The sequence below is a fragment of the Charadrius vociferus genome, unplaced genomic scaffold (genome assembly GCF_000708025.1).
Source record: "Charadrius vociferus isolate BGI_N301 unplaced genomic scaffold, ASM70802v2 scaffold62, whole genome shotgun sequence".
In the NCBI taxonomy this organism is placed as follows: Eukaryota; Metazoa; Chordata; class Aves; order Charadriiformes; family Charadriidae; genus Charadrius; species Charadrius vociferus.
In genome coordinates, this window is record NW_009647419.1 from 5,707,599 (window position 1) to 5,727,457 (window position 19,859).

The following is a 19,859-nucleotide window of genomic DNA, read 5'->3' on the forward strand; positions in this document are numbered from 1 at the left end:
GGATTCCCTGGCAAAGGTCTGAAATAATTTGCTTTACAGAATATAACACCCTTAGTATCTGATAACAAAGAGATTTCCTCTGGAGTGACCTCAGCCTAAATGTTTGAAAAACTGGATACAAAGGCATAAATTTACTTTCTTGACTGAACTGTTGGCTGGTTGACCCACTGGCATTACGTCCACACCAAAGTCCTTCCACAGCATGAGACTTGCTATAGTACTCCCACAGAGCGCAGCATTCTTCCAGCTAGAAAACTGATCTTTCCTCTTGCCCTTTGCTCCATATCTTTTGATAAGTGGTTTCCTTCTATTCAGTTATTTAGTAACACAAACTCAAATTTTGGACCTTAGAGACGCTCCTTTCAACTTAGAGAAATGCTTTATTTGGTCCAGAGTGGTTGGTTAGAAGGGGCAAAGAGATCTCATTTCCAAGATATACTCAGTGTTGGTTTCTCTCTATTAAATGAATGAGAAAAACTGCTTCTCAAGGTGGATCCAGTCCCAGTACTAAAGTTGGGGTTTCTTTGGGTTTGGTTTTTTTTTTTTGTGGGTTTGTTGGGGTTTTGTTCGGTGGTGGTTTTTGGTTGTTTTTTTTTTTCATTTGGGCAATGTCATCCTCTTTTGTGTGGAGGTTTCTGAGGTGCTGTGAAAATCACTGCCTTGGAGGGCATTTCTAATATGAGCAGCTTTCTGGGAAAGAGGTGACTTGGTGGTCATGATGCTGGGATTTGATGATTGAGAACTGTTTGCCATGTAGTCATACTATTGCAATTTAAATGGAGAGAAACTCTTACCGTAGGAGTATTCCAGCAGATGCTGGATATGTGTCCTGCAATTTTGATATGGATATGAAATGTGTCCTGGGAATTAAGGAGAGTTAGTGCTGTTATTAGTAGGCCCTGTAGGAGATGAATTGTTTCCTTATCATGCATGACCTCTTAAAAATGTAGAAAATTTTTGCCTGTGTTTGAAATCTCAGCATGAATACAATATTCTAAGACCTTGTGGACTCACTTCTGTCTAAAGAACCATTTTTTTTTTTCTTGGAAACAAAATAACGTTCCTTAAAACTGCTTCCCACACCGACTCCCATCTCTAGACTTGTATTGCTTAATGGGTTTAACTCTAGGGTTATCCCAGTTGAGCTTTTTGTGATTAATAGCTGATAACACTGTAAACCCAGCATGAAGAACATTTCCTAGGCAGTAGCCATGCTTCTTACAGGCTTTGTTTGACGGATGTTAGGGCATGGACAGAACAAGCACTAGGGAAGAGGTCACCCTGAAGAGGGTCTTAGTGGTGTGGGCTCAGTGTTTGCATTATACATCTGCTAGTTTATCTTCTTTTCAAAGATTTGGAGACAGGGCCACTTCTCTGTACAATTTTTTCTGTTTAAAGCATTGCCAGGCACCACTGTAGTGTGGTGGACCCTTTGCTTGTAATATGAATGTCTATAGGAAAAAAAAAAAGGTAGAACGTGGGGATTCAGTAGTGTTAGTGCCATTTTCATCTCATGTGTACTGGTCCAACAGCCAGTAGTTAAAAATTAGTGATAGGCTGGCAGCTTGCATGCAAATTGTTGGGTTAGATGTAATGTATTTCTGCTTGGACTTGCCATCTAGTCCAAATACATAATTGGTCTTGATGTTTCAGAACTTCTGATATTTTGCAGTTCCCACTTAATTTGTTGGGAGGTAGGTACAAAGTGTTGAGTGAAAACAGAGTGCTTCCTTATTGAGATGGGCTTCTGGGCAGGGGGAGGGTCAAATGCTGCTGCTACTTCTTGTTACTGGAAAGATTTTGGTACTGGTTGGTTGTGTCTTCTCTACAGCAAGTAGAAAATGGGGATAACAGCAATTTCAGTCTTTCTTGCAGTGGGAGATATTCTTGCATAATATGTATTTATCTTATAAATGTCCCTGCCTGACCAGGGCAGCAGAGCCAAGACCTGAACATGTTGTGGGAGGCAATGTATGACTGCTTACTGCCTTTATTTGTACATATTCCATCCATAAATTTAAGATATAAGATGCAAGAAAAATTAATAATTTCAGTAAGTTTTAAATATGCTTCCAAAGGGTGAGACAAAACAAACTGATTTGGATAAAACGCTATAGTCTATCAAATAAATCAGTGCTGTACAGAACTAGAGACAACAAGCAGTTATATTGGTGCATGTTTGGGAAAGGTGTACATCACTGGATATAGTGATAATGTTTGCAGCCTTAAAGGGATAAAGATGTTCCCTCTCTAATAGAGGGCAGACTTTTTTCCTATTTGTATACAATGGGCCTTCTTTTTGAATCATGTCTAAAGAACTGTGTATCCAGATCAAGTGGCTGTTTAGAAGCACGGTTGGTTTTTTGTTGTTGTGTTTTATTTTTGGTTGGTTTTGTTGTTTCTTTTTTTGTTTTTTTTTTTTTTTTTTAATTGCAGTATGCAGCTGTAGTGGGGAGCTGAGGGAATTTTATACTGCAGTATGGTTTTCTGTGGAGTGTGCTCAAATCTTTGTTAACAAGATGCAAGTAGCTTGGGTTCAGAAGCTGAAAGAACTTGCTGTATCTTCGGGCTGTAGATACTTAGAAGTCCAGAGATGACTAACCAAACATCTGCTGTATGCAGCTTCTCTGCAGTTTTCTTTGGGTATCTGAGCATACATTTAAGCAAATGACCTATCCTTGGTGAAGAACAGTGTGTTGGTCAGTTACAGTTCTAGGAAATCTTCTCTAGGTATATTTCGGTGCTTAAACTTTTCTTAGTCATGAACAGTAAAGGGCCTTGATGTGGATATGACTTCTGGCCATGAGAATCCAGGAGATGAGAACTTGCTATTGGCAGCCCAGAGAAGGCAGTAAAATAGAGTTGGTAGCCATTGACACAGGCACCACATACTTGCGTAACGTATGCTCTAGACTACATGGATATGCATCGCATTGTAGAGAAGATCCTCACGTTTGGGTGTTTTAGGGAGGTTCTTCCTGTCTCTCCTTTTACTGCACTCTTTGCAACACGCTGCTGTTGGCCAAAAGCACCCACTGACCAAGCATGGAAGGTGGCTGGTTTTAGGTAGGGCTTTCTTTTCAGACCCTCATAACTGGTTACTACCTGTGTCACTTAGAGCATCAGCTCTGTGGAATTTGACCTTAATATAGATGAGGCCATGTTCACCCTGACATCATGAAACCCTTAACAGCCGCAAAACCTAAAGAAGTAAGTCACGGCTCTGAAACCAGCTTTCAGTGTTGGTGTAAAGTCTCCTCCAGTAAATATTACAGCAGCCAGAAAATATATTTTATCTGGATGTCACTTAAAAATACACACAGAAAGCAACCCAAAATCCTTGAGCAGAACTCTTTCCAAATATCCATTCTTCATGAAGATACGTTAGGTTAAAAGTTCAACAATTTCACCAAGCTGCTGGCTTGGAATCCAAACCTACTTGCGTAATGTTGAGGTTTCAGGGCATTGAACCCAGAGTATCCCTTGTCAGAATGTTGAACAAAAATAAAAATGCTGAAATAAAATGCTGTATATGACCTTTTCTTAACTTCATTTTCTAGATTTATTTTTGGTGCCAAATTGACAACTCTACAGTCTGAGCAGCTTAAAAAATAGGTGTATAAAATCTGTGACACTTTCACCCTGTCTATGCCTTGGCCTACAGAAACAACGTCTAAAGTGGAGAGAGCATTAAAATCCCAAGACCTATTCCCTTTGTGGTGCATCTACTGACTGTTTCTTCCATTTAGTGACTCACTAAAGAAGCCTTTTAACTATCAGCCCCATCAGTGGCTTTTCGGTATATGGAACTGAACTGAGAACCAGCATCTTTGTTATTTACAGGTTCGCAGTGACATGTAGAAATATACCGAATGGCAGATCTGCAGCCTGGAACTTGGCTTTCCCAGGTGGCATTGATGAACACTAGTTTTGAAAGAAATTTAGCACCATCCATGAAAGACATGTAAAAGTCCAAGTGTTGTCCGTGTTAGGTTTTTCCTTGGTTATACCCATTTGCTGTAAAGACTGAATTGCTCTTTCCAATGAGAGAACCTCAGGAAAATTTTACTGGTACAAGTAATTGATTTGCCTGTCAATAGGGAGGACAACACTTGTACACCTACATTTGTGGCTAGTTTCCAGTGGTTATAACCAAAGTATATTTCCAGTCAAGTTGAGCTTTAATGTCCTGTAGTGGCCCTGAACCCAGTGTTAGAATGGAAATAAATTTTTTGTATGCCGTGATGACATCGGACAGCAGATGAAACATTCTTCTACTAATTGTCTGAATAAGAAAACAGCATTTCACATGGAAATGAGCTGGAGTTTGGGAAGATGTAATTGGACCTTTACCATTTGTTTGTTTTTCTTGGAGCACACTGGCAATCCTTACAGATTATTTCTCCCTCAGCAGAGGCACTCTAATGCCCTCAGCTGCTTATTTTGTCTGGAAAATTCAGGCACCCAGGATAATGATGACAACAACAGCAACATTTTGACTCCCAAATCCCCTGGCAAAATAGTTACATCATGTCTGGAAATAATTGGGCAATGACAGAATGGAAAAATTACAATGACTGAAACAAGACAGGGACGCTCTTAGTAATGGGGTTTTGTGTGTTCATTCTTTTGAAGGTGGCAGTTCTTAGTGCTACTGGGAGACTCTGGATTGACATCCCTTGTATCGTAACCCCACTCTTCCCAACAGAAGTACTGCAGAGTTTTCAAGTCCCTAGACTAAGCTTTAGTGCTAATCTGCCCTACCACTATTCCTGGTCTTTTGGCATAGAGGGTTGTGCGAGACAGCTTGTTCTCCAGATCACTCTATCCTTGACTTATTTCTTGAGGTCATCAAAATCTTGGCTCCAGGGTGTGGATGTCTCATCCTTGGGACGTGGTCTTATGGATAGAACTGACAGACACGACTCATTAGGGCCAGTTTCAAACCAATGACATTAAAGGCATTTCATACCTTAAGACCTGTAAAAGGCACAAGACTTCATCTTCCTGTAGAGCAAAATAGTCTTCTGCATGGAAGGAGCAATATGCTGGTTCTGGCTGTCAATGTGTGTGTTGGCTTGACTAATTGTCATCATGATCTATTTCATTTTCAGTCTATGAATTCTTATATTGAATAAAGGCTTCATCTCACACTCCAGCTTCCCAGGCACTCTCTTCTGTGAAATTGCATCACAGCATTGTACCCAACACCAAAAGAAAGTAAAGAAAGTTAGAGAGTCTAACCTGGGCTCTGCTGTCTAGATCCATAGCTTGCCAAAAAGGCAGCTCAGACCCACCCTGTTAGGTAGCACAGACACCACTTAGATTGTAGTCTTTTGTCCTGAACTCATGGCCCTGAGATTACCGTACATTCTTGGCAAGACCTAAAACCAAAATTTTGAGCACCTGATTGCTTTCAGGTGTAAAGTCTGCAGATTGCAGAGAGTGTTTGAAAAGGCGTTCTGTGGCATGGTCTTACCCTCAGTTATGATTAGGTCCTGGAGTGGCATCTGTGGGGTTTGTGGGTTTCTTTCCCCATGTTTGCGCTGATGTAGTGTGTTTCCCACAAGCTCTTACAATCACAGCAATTTGAAGAAGAACAATGACATAACAAACCAACCCATCTAGTGAAGCTAATGCTGTGGTAGGGGAAATCATTGCATAAATCCAATTATTTCATAAAGCATAAATTTATCCACACTGGATTTGTGGACACTACTAAATGCTGCCTCTACAACAGCATCATTACTGGGGTGTGAACCATGCTGTCCTGGCTAGATTCCAGTTGGGTGATTACTTTTTGCTGACCTACTCTTTTTATTACTGTTTGTATAGTACCATAAATATACTTGGCACTGTACAATAACTGATTTAAGCAGGTGTCATGGTTTGGGTCAAACCAGAACAGCAGGTAACTAAGACCCTGCACTGGAGAGCCTACAGCCTCAGTGCTACAGCTGGGACAATGGAGTACAATACAAGAAAAATAAAACATACACAAAGTGTGGTGCAGTCCTTACAGCTTGTGTCATGCAGTAGGTGTCCCTTCAGAATTATTTTTCTCCTTAGTATCTGCTTTAAAAAAAGAGAGGAGTTTTGCAGTTTAAGGTGTAGGAAATGGCTAGTAGAAGCCGTTCCAAGTCTAAGAGTTGTCATGAAAGAAAGTGAGGATGTTGCAATGGAACAGTGAAAAAAGTAGAGAACAAAACCAAAGCTGATAGAAAAGAAGGAAAGAGAGAACTAAGGCTAGAACTGGAAAGTGTCATTCTTCCCTGCCTGAATTAGAAGCTGCTTTTTTTTTTTTTTTTTTTTTTTACGGAACTGTATGGGGCAATCTTTAGTGGGGTATATGAATAGAGGTATATGAATAGAACAAATGTGGTTCATGGTGAGGAAGACAGGAAAGTTAACCTTGGTAACAGTCCAGACTTTCTGGACTGATGTTACTGAACTGCAGTGCTGCAACACTAGAAAACTTGGAAGTAATAACTGAGAGGGGCCAAGGAAAGAAAGATGGTACTCCAGAGTACCACGCTCAAACCGGAAAGGTTGCTTATATTTAGGGGTATGCAATCCTGCTGGATCCACCACCATGAAGGTTTTAATTGTTGGCAAGTTTGCTTAAGTGTGGAATTGATAAATTGGGATGGGAACCTGTGGAACAATAAGCACTAAGCAAAATGTATTTCTGCCTCCAAAGCCGCTGTTTAATTGTACATCTCTGCCTCCCCTCTTAGACAAATACCTTGTATGCTTAGACACGGAGGAGATGAAGGACATATGTATTACGGATAAACACTTAAGTTGTAAGTTTTACTTGTTTTGTTTGCAGTTTAAGCTGTGGTGGTCACATAACCATTCAGAAAAGTTAAAGATGTATGGTTTTACTTGCATCTAAGTGAGATGCAAGATTATAATTAGGACTCAGCTTTTGGTGTCTAGGAGGACAGATTATTTTTGACCTTGCAAATTTTTGTGTGGATTTGTAAAAATAAAATAACTTCTTAGCAGGTAAAGGAATGAATGGATTGCTCAGTCGGCTCTCTCAGGTATAAAAAATTCTTACTTGATTATACAGTGGAAAAAAGGTGTAAAGAAATAACAAATGATTACTAGCCATATTTATGATACTGACTCTATAACTGCTTTGTTGCTCTCTCCACTTTGTATTTTGAATCTTGATTTGACTGGTCTTTTAATATAGTTTTTCTATTAATACAATTTGGATAGATGAATTGATTGGGAGGAACATGAGGAATCTGCTGGTATCTTTTTTTTCTGTTTTCTTTGGTTATTCAGGTTTTGGTTTTGTTTGGTTTCTTTGGTAGAGGTTTTTTCCCCTCATTCCCTGGTGAAGACAGAGAAAGTGTTGCAAATTTATCTTTCAGAAGGGAAAGGCCTCTTACAGTTCTTTAGGCCTTTTTTTTGTCTTGATAAGCTGGTATCAGGTGAGAGGTATTGGATTTGTAGGCATTAACAGGCTAATATTAGTGGTCATTAGTCATCCAGCACATCCTGAGCATCCTTAAAGTATTAAAAATAAACAGATTTTTGACAGACACGTTGCATTAGGTAGGTTCATGGATGTGGTTACACCTGACAGTCTTCAAATAGCCTTTGCCTTTTCTCTTGTCTCAGGACATATTTCCTAGGCAAATAAATTAATAAAAAATAAAGTAAGTATTAATAATATATATATATATAGTAGTAATAGTATATACATAAAGTATTGATATATGTATATAGTATTATATATATAGTATTAATAGTGTATATGTAAAGTGTTAATAATATATAATACTGTGTATATAGCAGGAAGCAAGCTTTAGGTCTGTGGAATGCTTTGAATTTCTTAACGATCTCAGTTTTGATGGGATGGTGTGTAAAACAGACCCAAGCTGAGTGCCTGGGCTGGCTTGCAAAGTCCTTATTCCACCTTGAGACCTGCACCCTTATTTTAATGTGTTGCGGGAGGGAAAATCCGTGAGCTGGCTTCAAAACGCACAGTGCGTTGCAAGCTGAGCTCTCTCTTCAGGTGGTACTGTTAAGTGTGGGCAATGGCTCAGCGGGACCGCGTGGCTGTTGCTGCACAAGGCCCAGCTCCTTTTCCAGGATTGTCTTTCCTGGGATCTGTTGATCTGGTTTGGGTCTGGTGCCTTCCTGTTCAACGTAGTAAGCAGGTGTGCTCTTTAGGAAGGACTACCCTCTTAGCGGAAAGAAAGGTTTTAACTTTGTGGATTTTAAATGGTTGGTAATTTTGTTGCTGTCTTGGGCACTGGAGATCAGGAAAGTCCTTAGTCTGGTGGCAAATCCAAACCAAAGGAGTTGTTGCATGTGCAGTAGTAACCCAAATGGATTGCTTGCCTGTCCCTTTCCCAATCTTCCATGCTGCAGTTGCCTTATATTGCATCTGACATCTGTCACATTACATGTGACATGCATGGAAAATTCCCATGGTAATTAGAACCTGCTGTGAAGCTCATAGTTTCACTGTCTGTGTGCTGGAGAAGCAATGTGCTCCAGGGAACTGAGCATAGGATCAGTACGGAGCTGTTTAGATTTACCCAATGTGTATATTTTTACAATTTTGAGCATGGTGTTGGTTTTCTCCATTTCATCATCAGTAAGGGGCGATGAAGGTAGCTGTTGTAATACCATGAAGTTCTGGTGGTTTATTATTTAATAGTTGAATAATATAGAGATTTAAGTTGAATTTGGGGGTGGGGGTGAGTTGGCTTATGTTGCAAGCCAGTCCAAATCCAGCTTTCTTTCTACTTCTGTGACAGTACATCGTGTCTATATGCTTTATCCTGCCATAGAGGAAGATACAGATTTACAGGGAAATTGAAATGATTTACTTTGTTTCCTCTCCTGTTAAAATAAACCAGTGTGGACAGTGATTCTGCATCATACATGTAGTCCCATGCCTCCCACTCAGGTGAGAGCTGTGGCTACATCCACCGATATTGTGTGTCTGATGATCAGTGGAGATTCAGCTCTGGAAGTGAGCACATCAGTGTTTTCCATTAATGCTTCCTTACGTTGCAAACTGGTTGTGCAGGACTCTGTATGTTTAGTTAACCCACAGAGTTCACTCTCTTTCTTCCGTTTTTCCAAAGGTGATGATACAAAAGTAATTTTCTCTGTTTTAATTATAGTTGTGCTTTGGCTGTTCACTGTGGTGAAGGTCAGGACAGTGAGGTAAAAACTATGATAATAAGCTCCCTTGCACAGGAGAGCTGCTGACATAGCAGTTTTTTCAGGTGTCTTACTGTTTGTGGAACATTGCTTATTTAGGACATGTTTGCATGAAAATTATGATTTCTGAGATGAGAATGAAGAAAAGAGTGAGACTAAAGAAACAATTTAGAACCCGCAATTGAAAGAGGATCCTCGTATGCAGTTAGCATGGATCCTATCCCATGTAGCTGAATTGTCTGATAAGACTCAGAAAAATTGCATTAGCTTAATTATGTTTGGTCACCGGGCCAAATGGTTTAGAAATGAACGCGTACGCCCTGTCAGAGGAAGAGGACGTTGTTATAATTAGACCTTGGGCAAAGTTCCAGATTGTGACTCCTGACCTGAGCTGAACCACAGATGGGGTTGGTAAGCAAGAGGGGGATCGCTGTGAGGAGCGGGTGTGTGGTTAGCTGTTGAACTGACAGCAACTTGTTTGTGTTGTGCAAAAGGGTAAAACAGTACAAGTAAGAAGAGCTATGGGAGGGAGTTATGTGTAACAGTGGGATTCTCTCCAGAGAGAGATTTCTCATTGATTCTCACTGGAGGTCTAAATAGATAATTGCGTGTGTTTCATTTTTACAATCACTTTACTTGCAAGAAGTTGAAGGGTGATAGAGCTTTTATTAGAATAAAAAACCCACCTGTTGTTATTTTCATAAATTTTTGACAGCTTTATTATCAATTGCCTCTCAGAAAAATGAAAGATATTCTTTTCTTCATTTTCTTTGTTGCCCCTCACCCCGCCCCATCGGTTGGAAGCACATTTTCCCCAGATTTGATTCTTGACAAAGAAAAGGCAAAAGAGACAGAAAGGAAAGGAAAATATTATGAAGTTGAAGGCTATTAGAAAACGTTTATTTTGTTTAAAACTATATCCTCCAACAAAAAATCAAAGAGTTGTAATTAGTTCTTAAATAGCATAAACAGTGCAACTTAAGTAAAAGCCCCTAAGCATCCTGTGACTGGCAGGCTTAATCTTTAGAAAGATGGTGCTCCTACTTAGAAATATTCATTCGCCCAGTGATTCAATTCTAAAATACCTGTGCTGGATTCCTCTCTAGCAGTCCTCGATTGTTTTTACTTTAAAAGCATCTAGATACCTCACCTATCTACAGTTACAGTGTTATAGCAATACAAAAGTGCCATTTTATCCCTCTGTGTCAGTATGAATTTCTTGCATTCCACTAATAGATGGACCTGGAAAATGCCAGTGTTTAAGAGTAGGAGTTGTGCAATGAAATGGTGCTTTTTGAAGTGAGGCAATACAAGTTTACTGTTCATTTGAGCTCTGCGTGCTTTTGTAGAGTAGTAAAAGCTGAGTAACTTTGCCAAGTTTCTCAAGTATGGATCCCAAGGAACAGATGCCGATTTTGTAGAAACATCACAGGAACAAGCAGTAGCTTGCATTTTTTTCCACCGTTATGGATGAAGAAGGCCTGGAGACGGACTGTTCACTGCTTTGGTGAACCTGCTTAAGATGAAAGCTGAGTGATGAAATGTCAGTACAGGACAATCTGTGGTTCCCTGACCAGGGCAGTACTTACCCTGTAGAAAATGTTGGTGTTCATATCCATTCATGTAGTATTCATTTCCTCCTCTTTTGGAGGAGTGCTTACCAAAGTCTTTACCTGAGCTTATGAAGGAAGATGTTATGGTCCTATCACTTCAATGTCTCAGGCAATTTTTCTGAGGAGGATTCATCGTCTGTGGCTTAGAGAATGCTGGTCCTTTCATGGTTGGTGAGAAAGCTAGAACTTGGTTACAACTGAATTGATGCAAATGTAGTTATATTGTATGTAAATTAGTTTTGGCTCATTGATTTGAGTTCCTTTCAAAACAGAGTTTTGTCAAACTCATGGGTTCAAATGTCATCCATGACCAGATTACCATAAAGTCCCTGAGAAGATGGTCTGTGGTGGACAAGTTCAACTTCTTCTGAGGCTCTCTTGTGAAATCTTTTAAGAACTGAATCTCCACCACTGAGAAGAAACAGAAGTTGCCACGCACGTTGTTGTGCTAGATTTGAGGGCGTTGTGGTTTTGCTGATAGAACTAGTGTCAGAGACAAGTCCCGGGGTGAAGTTGGCCTTTGGCATCTCCTGGTGAGAATCCAATGGTCTTATGAACATGCTTTGGAAGCCAGCTCTAGGAGCGTGGAGAGCAAAGGAAAGCGAGCACGCCAGAAGACCAGCCTAGTACCAGCTCACTTTCCTTTCAGCTGCATGAGAGTTGCAGCTGAGTCCCCTCCAGTGCATAAGAGGAGGTGCTAGATAAATTCATACCAGCACATGTAGGGCAGGTGATTCCTGCCACGTAAATACTGCCGCAAGAGTGGAGGTTTGGGTGGTTTGGGTGGGTTTTTTTGTTGTTGTTGTTGTTTGTTGCTTACTTTTTTTTTCTTAAGTGAGCGTGCAGATTTCTACACAAAAAGTCCCTGGAGAGCTTCTGGCTGTGTGCAGTATGTTAAGTCTCACTGTGCAACTGAAGTCCTAAAAGTGCTTTTCCTAGCACAGCTACTTAGTCTTTATGAGAGCTCAAAGCAGCCTTGTTCTGGCAAGAAAGCAGGCCAAAGCGTTGTGGGGCAGGTTAGGGCAGCAGCTGCTGTGATGACAAAGCTCAGCTGTGTTGCTGCCGATACAGCATCCAGCATCCTGCGGTTCAGTTCACCTGCCACTTCCCGCCCCGCTCCCCTGCCCTGTGCCCAGGGAGCCGGGCTTCACAAAAGGCTTTAATTATTTATTCTCTAAGGATATGGCTTATTCTGCAAATTAAGTGAAAAAGTGAAGTCCTTAGAAAATATACCACAAATAAGCCCCTGAGCTGTCAAACAACAAGTCCCTTAAAAGGGCAAAATATGCAGCTCTCAGTGGACCGCACAGATCCCTCCTTTCAAACTGCTGGCAGGAGACTTCCTGTTTGGATGGGCCGCTCGAAAACGGTGTTGTGTGGTGAAGTCAGTCACTTCCCAGCTCCTCCTTCAGGCCTCCTTTTTCCTCCCTTTACGCTCCTGATACTAAAGCCCCTCAAGCCTGGGTCCTGTCAAGATGGGATCTGGCAGCTCAAATGTAAATCTGAAAGCATGTGTTAGCACTGTGCAGTTTCTCCCCTGGATACATAAAGCAGCCCAAACTAGTTACGTGTGTTTGAAAATGGGATAGACAAAGCAGTCCAACTGCAATAGTCCTGGCCATAAAGGGATAAGCGAGTGTTTGGTGGTCTGGCTCCAGAGTGGTGGAAAATTGATTTCTGCTTCATTATTTCGTTGTTTGTTTCATTTTGATCAAATGGGGTATCTTTGGAGGATTCTTCCATTTATTCTGGATAAATTCTCCAATATATGCTTTTTGCTTCTGATACTTTGGTTCCTTTGCTGTAGTAGTGAGAGAAAGGCCTATACTGGCATTCAATGGTAGCATTCAGCCTTGCCTACTGAGCATTACTGGTAAATCTACTTGCTGGGAAATCCCACACTGAGTCTGTAAAACCTTTTGAGAAACTTTGGGAGAAGTTATTCTACACTGCCCTACAAGAATATGTTAATACTATATTAAAGCTTAGCTACCTTGTCTAGCTTGAGCGTTTATTTTGCTCTTTTGTGTCTTAGATGCTTCTGTCCTCTTCCAGCTGTTACACTAGTGATAAGCATTATAACTGCAGAGAGCTGCACAGATCCAACAGAGTCTGATCATTTAATGACTGTTGTTTTTGTTGTTTTTTTTTTTTTTCTTCCCACAGAACATGATCAGAAGATAGCATCATACACCATGATCATGGCCCCCCGGAAGAGGAATCGTCATGCGTTGGGGTTTCTTTGTTGTTTTGGGGGTAGCGACCTCCCTGAAATCAACCTCAAGGACAACAACCCTCTCCAATTCCTTGAGTTTTCTGTCCCAATTCCACCAGCGGAAGAGCTCAATGCCAGATTCTCTGAACTTGTGGTAAGTTATTACTGATATATTTTAGGAGGTGAAGGAACTCCTTCCTTCAAAGAAGGAGTAAAGAGACTTAAGGGACTTATTTGGGATAGGAAAAAGACTTCTGTTCAAGCTTCCCCCTCCATTCTTTTATGACTAATTCCGTGGTGGGAGAAAAGTGGCAAATGACAGCATGGATGGCAGTGGCATCTGGGTATAAGTACAAGAAAATGCTTAAATAAGCTTATTTATTCTCACAGCACTATACAATTCTCCAGATGTACGATTGGGCATATTAGAAGGAACCTCAAAAGTTCTCTAGAGAATGAATGCCTGACAGTCAATTTCTTGTTAACAACTTTGGGATAAAACCTGCTGTACAGTGGAAAATCTCAGGGTTTGCAGGCCTATAAAATAAGGATGATACTGTTCTGTTGATCAGTAACATAGTCCTGGTAAGGTAGAAGAATCAGGTGACCATGCTAATTATGTTTCATCTGCCAGCTGCCTTTGAACCATGAAATGGTGCTGTTGCAGCAACAGACATAAACAGGAAGCCAAGCAGTTATTTCAGAAGAACTTTGTTGTTTGCTTTTGTGGTAAACGTTATGGATTCCAGTAGCAGGCACTTGCTGTTCATGCCTGGCATCAAATGTCTTTGCACTCTTATTAAGCCCACATGCGAAACACAGATCATAGGGCTGTGATGTTTTGCAATCTGCATCATAAAGGTGGTACCCATTTGATGCAGTTGATTAGCTATCTCACTGCCATTCTGAGATTGGAGGTTATGTTAAGTGACATATCTGTAAGTGTATATATGCCTGAGTGGTGCTACTGAGATGAGGAACAGAACAGAAAATATCAGATCTCAGAATTACAGGAATTTGCCAGTCATCTTTCTACATTACACTTATAACGTTAGCCCAGTAAGTTTTTGTCCATTACCATGGCTTCAAAGTGCTGTAGCAATGAAAATAACTTTATAATTTGGATATGCAAGTGAAGGTTAATCTATGGGCAACTATGGTATGTCATACCAAACATAGGGGTGACTATATTTTGTCAGATCAGTGGTCTGACAATGTAGCCCAGGCTCCTATTTCAAGATGGGGTCCAAAGCAGATGCCTAGGGAAGAATATAGGATGTGGCCATAGGGGTGGTCTTTTCCAGGATACTCTCCAACCCTCTACCAGTTTTCAGCTCAAGGACTTCCTCAGCCAAAGTTGCTTTCTGTGTATGTAGTAAATTGGTATGGATTTCTTTTCCATTAACTGTTTCCACCTTCCCTAGCACCCGTGACAATTTTTAGCATTTGCGGTATTCTATGGCAGGGGTGTGGGAAGGAGTCAATAAGATTTGCAGCTGTTTTGGGAAGAATAGGGTGTGCAGCAGAAAAGAGTCTACTTGCTTCAGACTAAGTAGTAGATAAGGAATCTCCTTTTACGGAGATATTTCCCAAAATCCTGGTCTATATTTAAGTCAGTTTGCCTTTTTTGTGAGACTACTTGAATTCCTCTCGGAAAGCGCAGCTGGCTGACTATGGAGAATTCTGCTTGGTGACAGTTATCTCTCATGAGTAAGAGTGTAATCTGTAACCTGCTCTGCTGTCAATTTGTGGATGCTGTTTAAGTATTGGTTTTCACATGCAAAGCTTTAATTGCTCTATCAAAGTTCACCTCTCTCCAATACCAAGATCCGTTGAAGCATTCAATCCAATCTTCCTGAAGACGTCACCAACAGATGTGCTTTGCTCCTGAACTTGGCTTGCTAAAACTTGAACTTGTTTACCTTAGGGTCATACTGAAAGACCTGTCTTAGTTGCTGCTGGGTTTTTGTTTACTGAGAAGGGTTTCGGTTTCTCTGAGGAATTTGAGAGTTTGTGGTGGTATTAAGGGTGCTTTTAGCTTTTTTTTGTGCCTGGCAAATACTGGTGTTCCACGTGCTTGTAGCAAAGCAGCTCACAGCTGCCTTGTGGAAATCTAACAGTATGATTTATAGTGGTTTTGGTGCAAAAATTAATGACAAGTATTCATGACGATCTGTAAAAAATTTTTGGCCCCTGAAGTTTGTGAGTTGTTGGTCTAACTTACTAAATATGCTGACAGCCTGTAACTGGCATATACATTTCAAACAAATGAAGCCGTTGAAATGAAAATAGATCACATTCATGTTCTTAATATTTAATGATAGTACCCCAGCCATCATTACGTGAGAAGTGAGCTGGGAGAGAAGAATGCTATTTTTCAGAAGGTTAATGGTGTATATCGCGCATTTTTATAAAGCACTCGGATAGGATGGTGATGCATGTCCATAGGAGTTCCTGGGTAGGCAGGTAACATGAGAGCAGTAAGGGCTTTACGACTGAGAGAACCTGGGCTAGAAACCGGGCTGGCAAAATGCAGAATTTGCCTAGAAGGGCTAGTTTGTCCACAGGTCTGGCTTAATGCATGTTCTGCGAGACACTAAAATACAACAGGCTACATCTGTATTGACAGCTCAGATGAGATTTTAATTGGATTAGAAAGATTCAGTCTGTAAATGCGCCAGTGTAAATCAGCGACCTGGAAGTGCCTGAGAGGGCTGTGTGCTGTGTAATAGCCGCCCCACTGCTTATCCGCTAGGGTCTACCCTGGGTGCGCTTGTACTATATAAAAAACAGATTTGAGCGTAAAGCCTTTTGACCCAAATCCCCAAGTGGAATGATGACACCAACGTCATCTAAGATCTGTAGTGAGAAGAGCATTTGTGTTAGCTCCCTGAAGCAGACCCTGAGGGTATAGCCTCATCTTGCCATCTGCTCTGCAAAGGGTATAATGAAACATTGGTGTGCTTGAATGAATTTTTAAAAGCCTTATTTTTCCCCTTGTTGCAGTTAAAATCTGGGGCATTTTCCCACATAAGAGTTAATGGGAAGAAGAGGTAAGCCTAGCTGTGCTGGAAAAGCCTCTCTTGTGGTGAATTTTCCAGTCCAGTAAATATTCACTATGTTTCTACCTGCCTTTCTGAGGAAAATGGACATTTTGAGGGCCAGAAGCATGTCTTCTCTTGTTCTTGTGGTCCTGAAATTAATATCATGAAAAGCAAATTTGGTGATGTCCATTTTGTAAGAGGAGGAATTAGGAATGTGTTGGGATCCTCTATTTGTGATAGAGTCACAAGACCCTTTCAGAGCTTGCAAACTTGCTCATGTAGGCTCCAGGCTGAGGCAAATGTATATGTATGGGCTGCTCTGTTTGGAAGATGCATCCAGACAAACCAACTGAGTAACAGCAGCTGCCTAACTGGACTCTGACCAAGGCAGTGGTTGTCAAATGACAAGTTGATGCTGATTTCAGCTGAAACGTCTGCTCTTGATGCCGCTCAAACAGAAAAACAGTACTAGGATGGATCCCAGGCGTTTGCCTTACTTGAAGCTGAATGCTGTGTTTAGGGCTCGTCTCCTCAATTAGAAAATTAAAATAGAAAGGGTTACTCCTGATGTAGGCCAAATTCAATCATGATTTATTTCATTGGGAACATGTGCAGGGATTAGGTCTGAATGAAGACTATAGCTCAGGGTGATTTGGTCTGATTTTGTTTGGGCTAAGACAGGAGAAGATGTACTAGCTCTCAGGCTGTCTGCTGGCTGCGATTGCCTTGGGACTAGTGCAGTGGCAACCATACAGGTAAGTCCTTATCAGAATTCTAGATGCACAGGACACAAAGCAAGCAAATACTTGTGACCGCAAGCTTTGCCCCTCAGAGGGCCACTTTCATGCATCCAATTCAAAGAGGGCAGAACAGCTGGCTTTAGTGTCTCCCTTTCAATGAACAGGTAAGGAAGATAAGGTCTAGAGAATAAGGTGTGTGGAATGGTCTTGTACCTCATAAGTTGTAAAACTGTCCCTGCCTTACCATCAAGGCTGTTCTAGACAGCATCACTTTTTTCTTCAGTCTCTCTTATTAGCTGGAACTGTGTATACTACCATGTAGTAAAGTGCTGCTGCAGTTGGTGGTCTGTTGGCGGGCGCCAAGCTGGTTTTGTGCCTGCTGGCAAAAATGGCTGTGCTAAGCACATGTGCTTTTCCTTGTACAGATTTATTGACTGAACAGGAACTGCAGAAGAATCTGGAAGAACTATTGCAAGGCAAGGGGAAATAATTTTTTTCATGAAACAGCTTCTCCATGTCCTTGTTCATACTTGTTAACAGTGGTGTGTTCTTGTCACACTGGATTCCAATTCCTGTTTCTCAGTATTAGAGTCCTGGACTCTTCGTGTCGGTTAAGGGGGTGGTGTGCTGCTTGACGCTAAAGATTTTGCCATATAGATCTCTCTTATACCAGCAATCTGATCCCAGATGTGAACCCAGACCATGCCAAGAAGGGTAACTTAAATGCTGGAAATTCAGGGAAAGCAGAAAAATGTAAAGAATTCTAGCACAGAGGAACAAACAGGGTAAAGAGCTTGTGCTTTTGTTGTTTCTCTTTTTGTTTCTTTTTGTTAGCGGCTCTGTTGAGACGGTCATGGTATTTGAGAAAGTGGAGTTCAAGATTATCTATTTTAGGATGGAAGGTCTGTGGGGAAGAAGTGGAGTTGTCTTTTGAGTTTTCAGAGTTGATCATATTATTACAGCCTCCAGGCTTGAATTATATAATATTATTATCTGAGTTACCTGCATCACATTAGATTCTTACACTGGGAAAGATTTGAGAAATGCTTACTGTTATCCCCTCTTAGTCTTGGCTGCCTTTGAAGCATTCGGATATTTAGCTCAGGTGGAGCATTGACTGGATTCTCCTGTCATGATTTGTTTCTCTTATGTTGCATTTGAACCTGTTTCTTTTTTAGTTTTGGTTTGGTTTTCTTCTTTTTCTCCTTCATCAGAGTCCCTAGATAAGGGGGTTTGTTGATATAGATTCACAAAAGCTTTTTATCCATATTCCTATTTACCATCCTCCCAGCCTGTTCCACTTATGTCGCCAAATAATAAGGCTGGTAGTTGCCAGCACTTTCCTGTCAGAATGCTGAAGAACGTGAAAGGAGTTGGTTGGTCTACTCTGAGCACATAAGCCATCCACATGACTGGGATCTTTGCTAGTCCTCTCAAGACAGAGACAAAGGAGCAGTGGGTGACTGAGGACAACTCTGCGCTTTGCTTACTCTGTGACACCTCTCCTCTACCTCTGCAGAGAATAAAATTCAGTGACAATAGTCTCTCTTCCCAGAGTAGAGAAAGCTGAGGGGAAAACAAAGAAAAAGGAATTTTGTGCTGGAAGAGATTAAGGTACAGCATTGAAGTATCTGAGAATTCATTTATTTGTTTCATCAGAGGAAGCAAAACAATTTCTGAGCAAGGCATCCATTTGGCACACGCTGGGTAACACACCTTCATCAAGAGATGAGATCCAAACTTAAATAACTGCAGTAGCAGCTCCCATTGCAAACGGCTGACTTGAAAGTAGCAAGTTTCTTCATGCTTAGTTCTCCCTTGCAGGCCATTTAATGTAAGGAATACAACATAAACCTCAGATGAAAACTAGGCTTCACCACATTGAATAAGTGCTCCCATATATCACCAGTCCCACTCAAGCTTGCCAAGTCCTAGCTGTGGCAGTGTTCGTGAGGCCCCTCTCTGGCTCTGCAACCTACAAGAGTATTTATGGGGTAAAAAGTACAAGAAATGCCTCTATTGTGGGCTTTCATGTGAATATAGACTGCCTTAATCATTAGTCAATGTATGTAGGCACAAGAGGGCATCAGCTGTGTTTCTCTGTGTTCACTGGTAGGGCTGGAGAACAAAGTTCTCTGTTTCTCCCTCCGCTGCCTTGTAATACTCTGGGGAACAGATATGCAGGAGTTGCCTTTCTGTCTCTTGGCTCCCAGTGTGGAGCACCACCTTCCCAGAAAAGTGTCCTCTGTGTCTGAAACTTATTTAGTCCTTAGTTTCTCACTGAAATTTTGTGGTTTAGAAAGACATGCATTTCAGGTCATCACTTCAAACCTCAAACAAGTGTTGTGTGTATTGATAACAGTATTTAATCACATTTAAATTCAGGCATGTTTCCAAGATTTGAGTATTTCAGTTTCAAATTATCAGTCTTTTGAGTAATTCTATCCTCTTCCTGGGTTCTTTTTAATACAGAGATTTAATTTCTGTGTGACTTGCCCTGCATATAAATCATAGTTTCAGACTACACCTCTGACAGGCCTGTGGTTTTGAGTTATTGATCAATGCAAATTTCTCTGCAACCATACTTTAAAAGTGCCTCTATGCTGTTTTGCCCGTAAGAGGAAGTTCTTTTATTCCCTGTGCCCATCTCCTCTGTGCTTTTCTGTAGTAAATGACTGTACCTAATCAGTCAGGAAGGTCATGTAGTGCCAAATGCAATCAAGATCTCGAGACAGGTCCTTTTTTTTTTGTTGGTTTTTTTTGTTTTTTTTTTTTTAATATGATGAGCTCTGACTCCAGCAAACTAGGAGGCTTTGCTGGCCTTGGCTCAGTGGAGACTCCCCACCCCAATTATTGCTTCCTTTCTTTCTTACACTTAGTGACAATGCACCAGTGGAGGCTGTAAGAAAATACTGCTGGTGAGACTAAGCTGGATTTTTCATGATGAGAGGCTCATATCCAGGAAGAAGGCTTAGCATCATCATCTGAGTAGAAGACACTGTCTCTGAAGGCAGAAAAAAGCAAAGCTTTGAGGCAGCAGATTGCTTTC

At 41.0% G+C, this 19,859-nt stretch overlaps 1 protein-coding gene across 1 annotated transcript in view; it reads left to right on the forward strand.

Annotated features, from left to right (window-relative positions):
• The window catches only part of DAAM2 (dishevelled associated activator of morphogenesis 2), a 184,799-nt gene that overhangs the window by 52,908 nt on the left and 112,032 nt on the right, over positions 1-19,859 (forward strand). The window contains exon 2 of the mRNA XM_009880466.1: positions 12,978-13,180. Coding sequence (XP_009878768.1) covers positions 13,007-13,180 — 174 coding nt within the window. The 5' untranslated portion in view covers positions 12,978-13,006. The remainder of the gene's footprint in view (positions 1-12,977; positions 13,181-19,859) is intronic.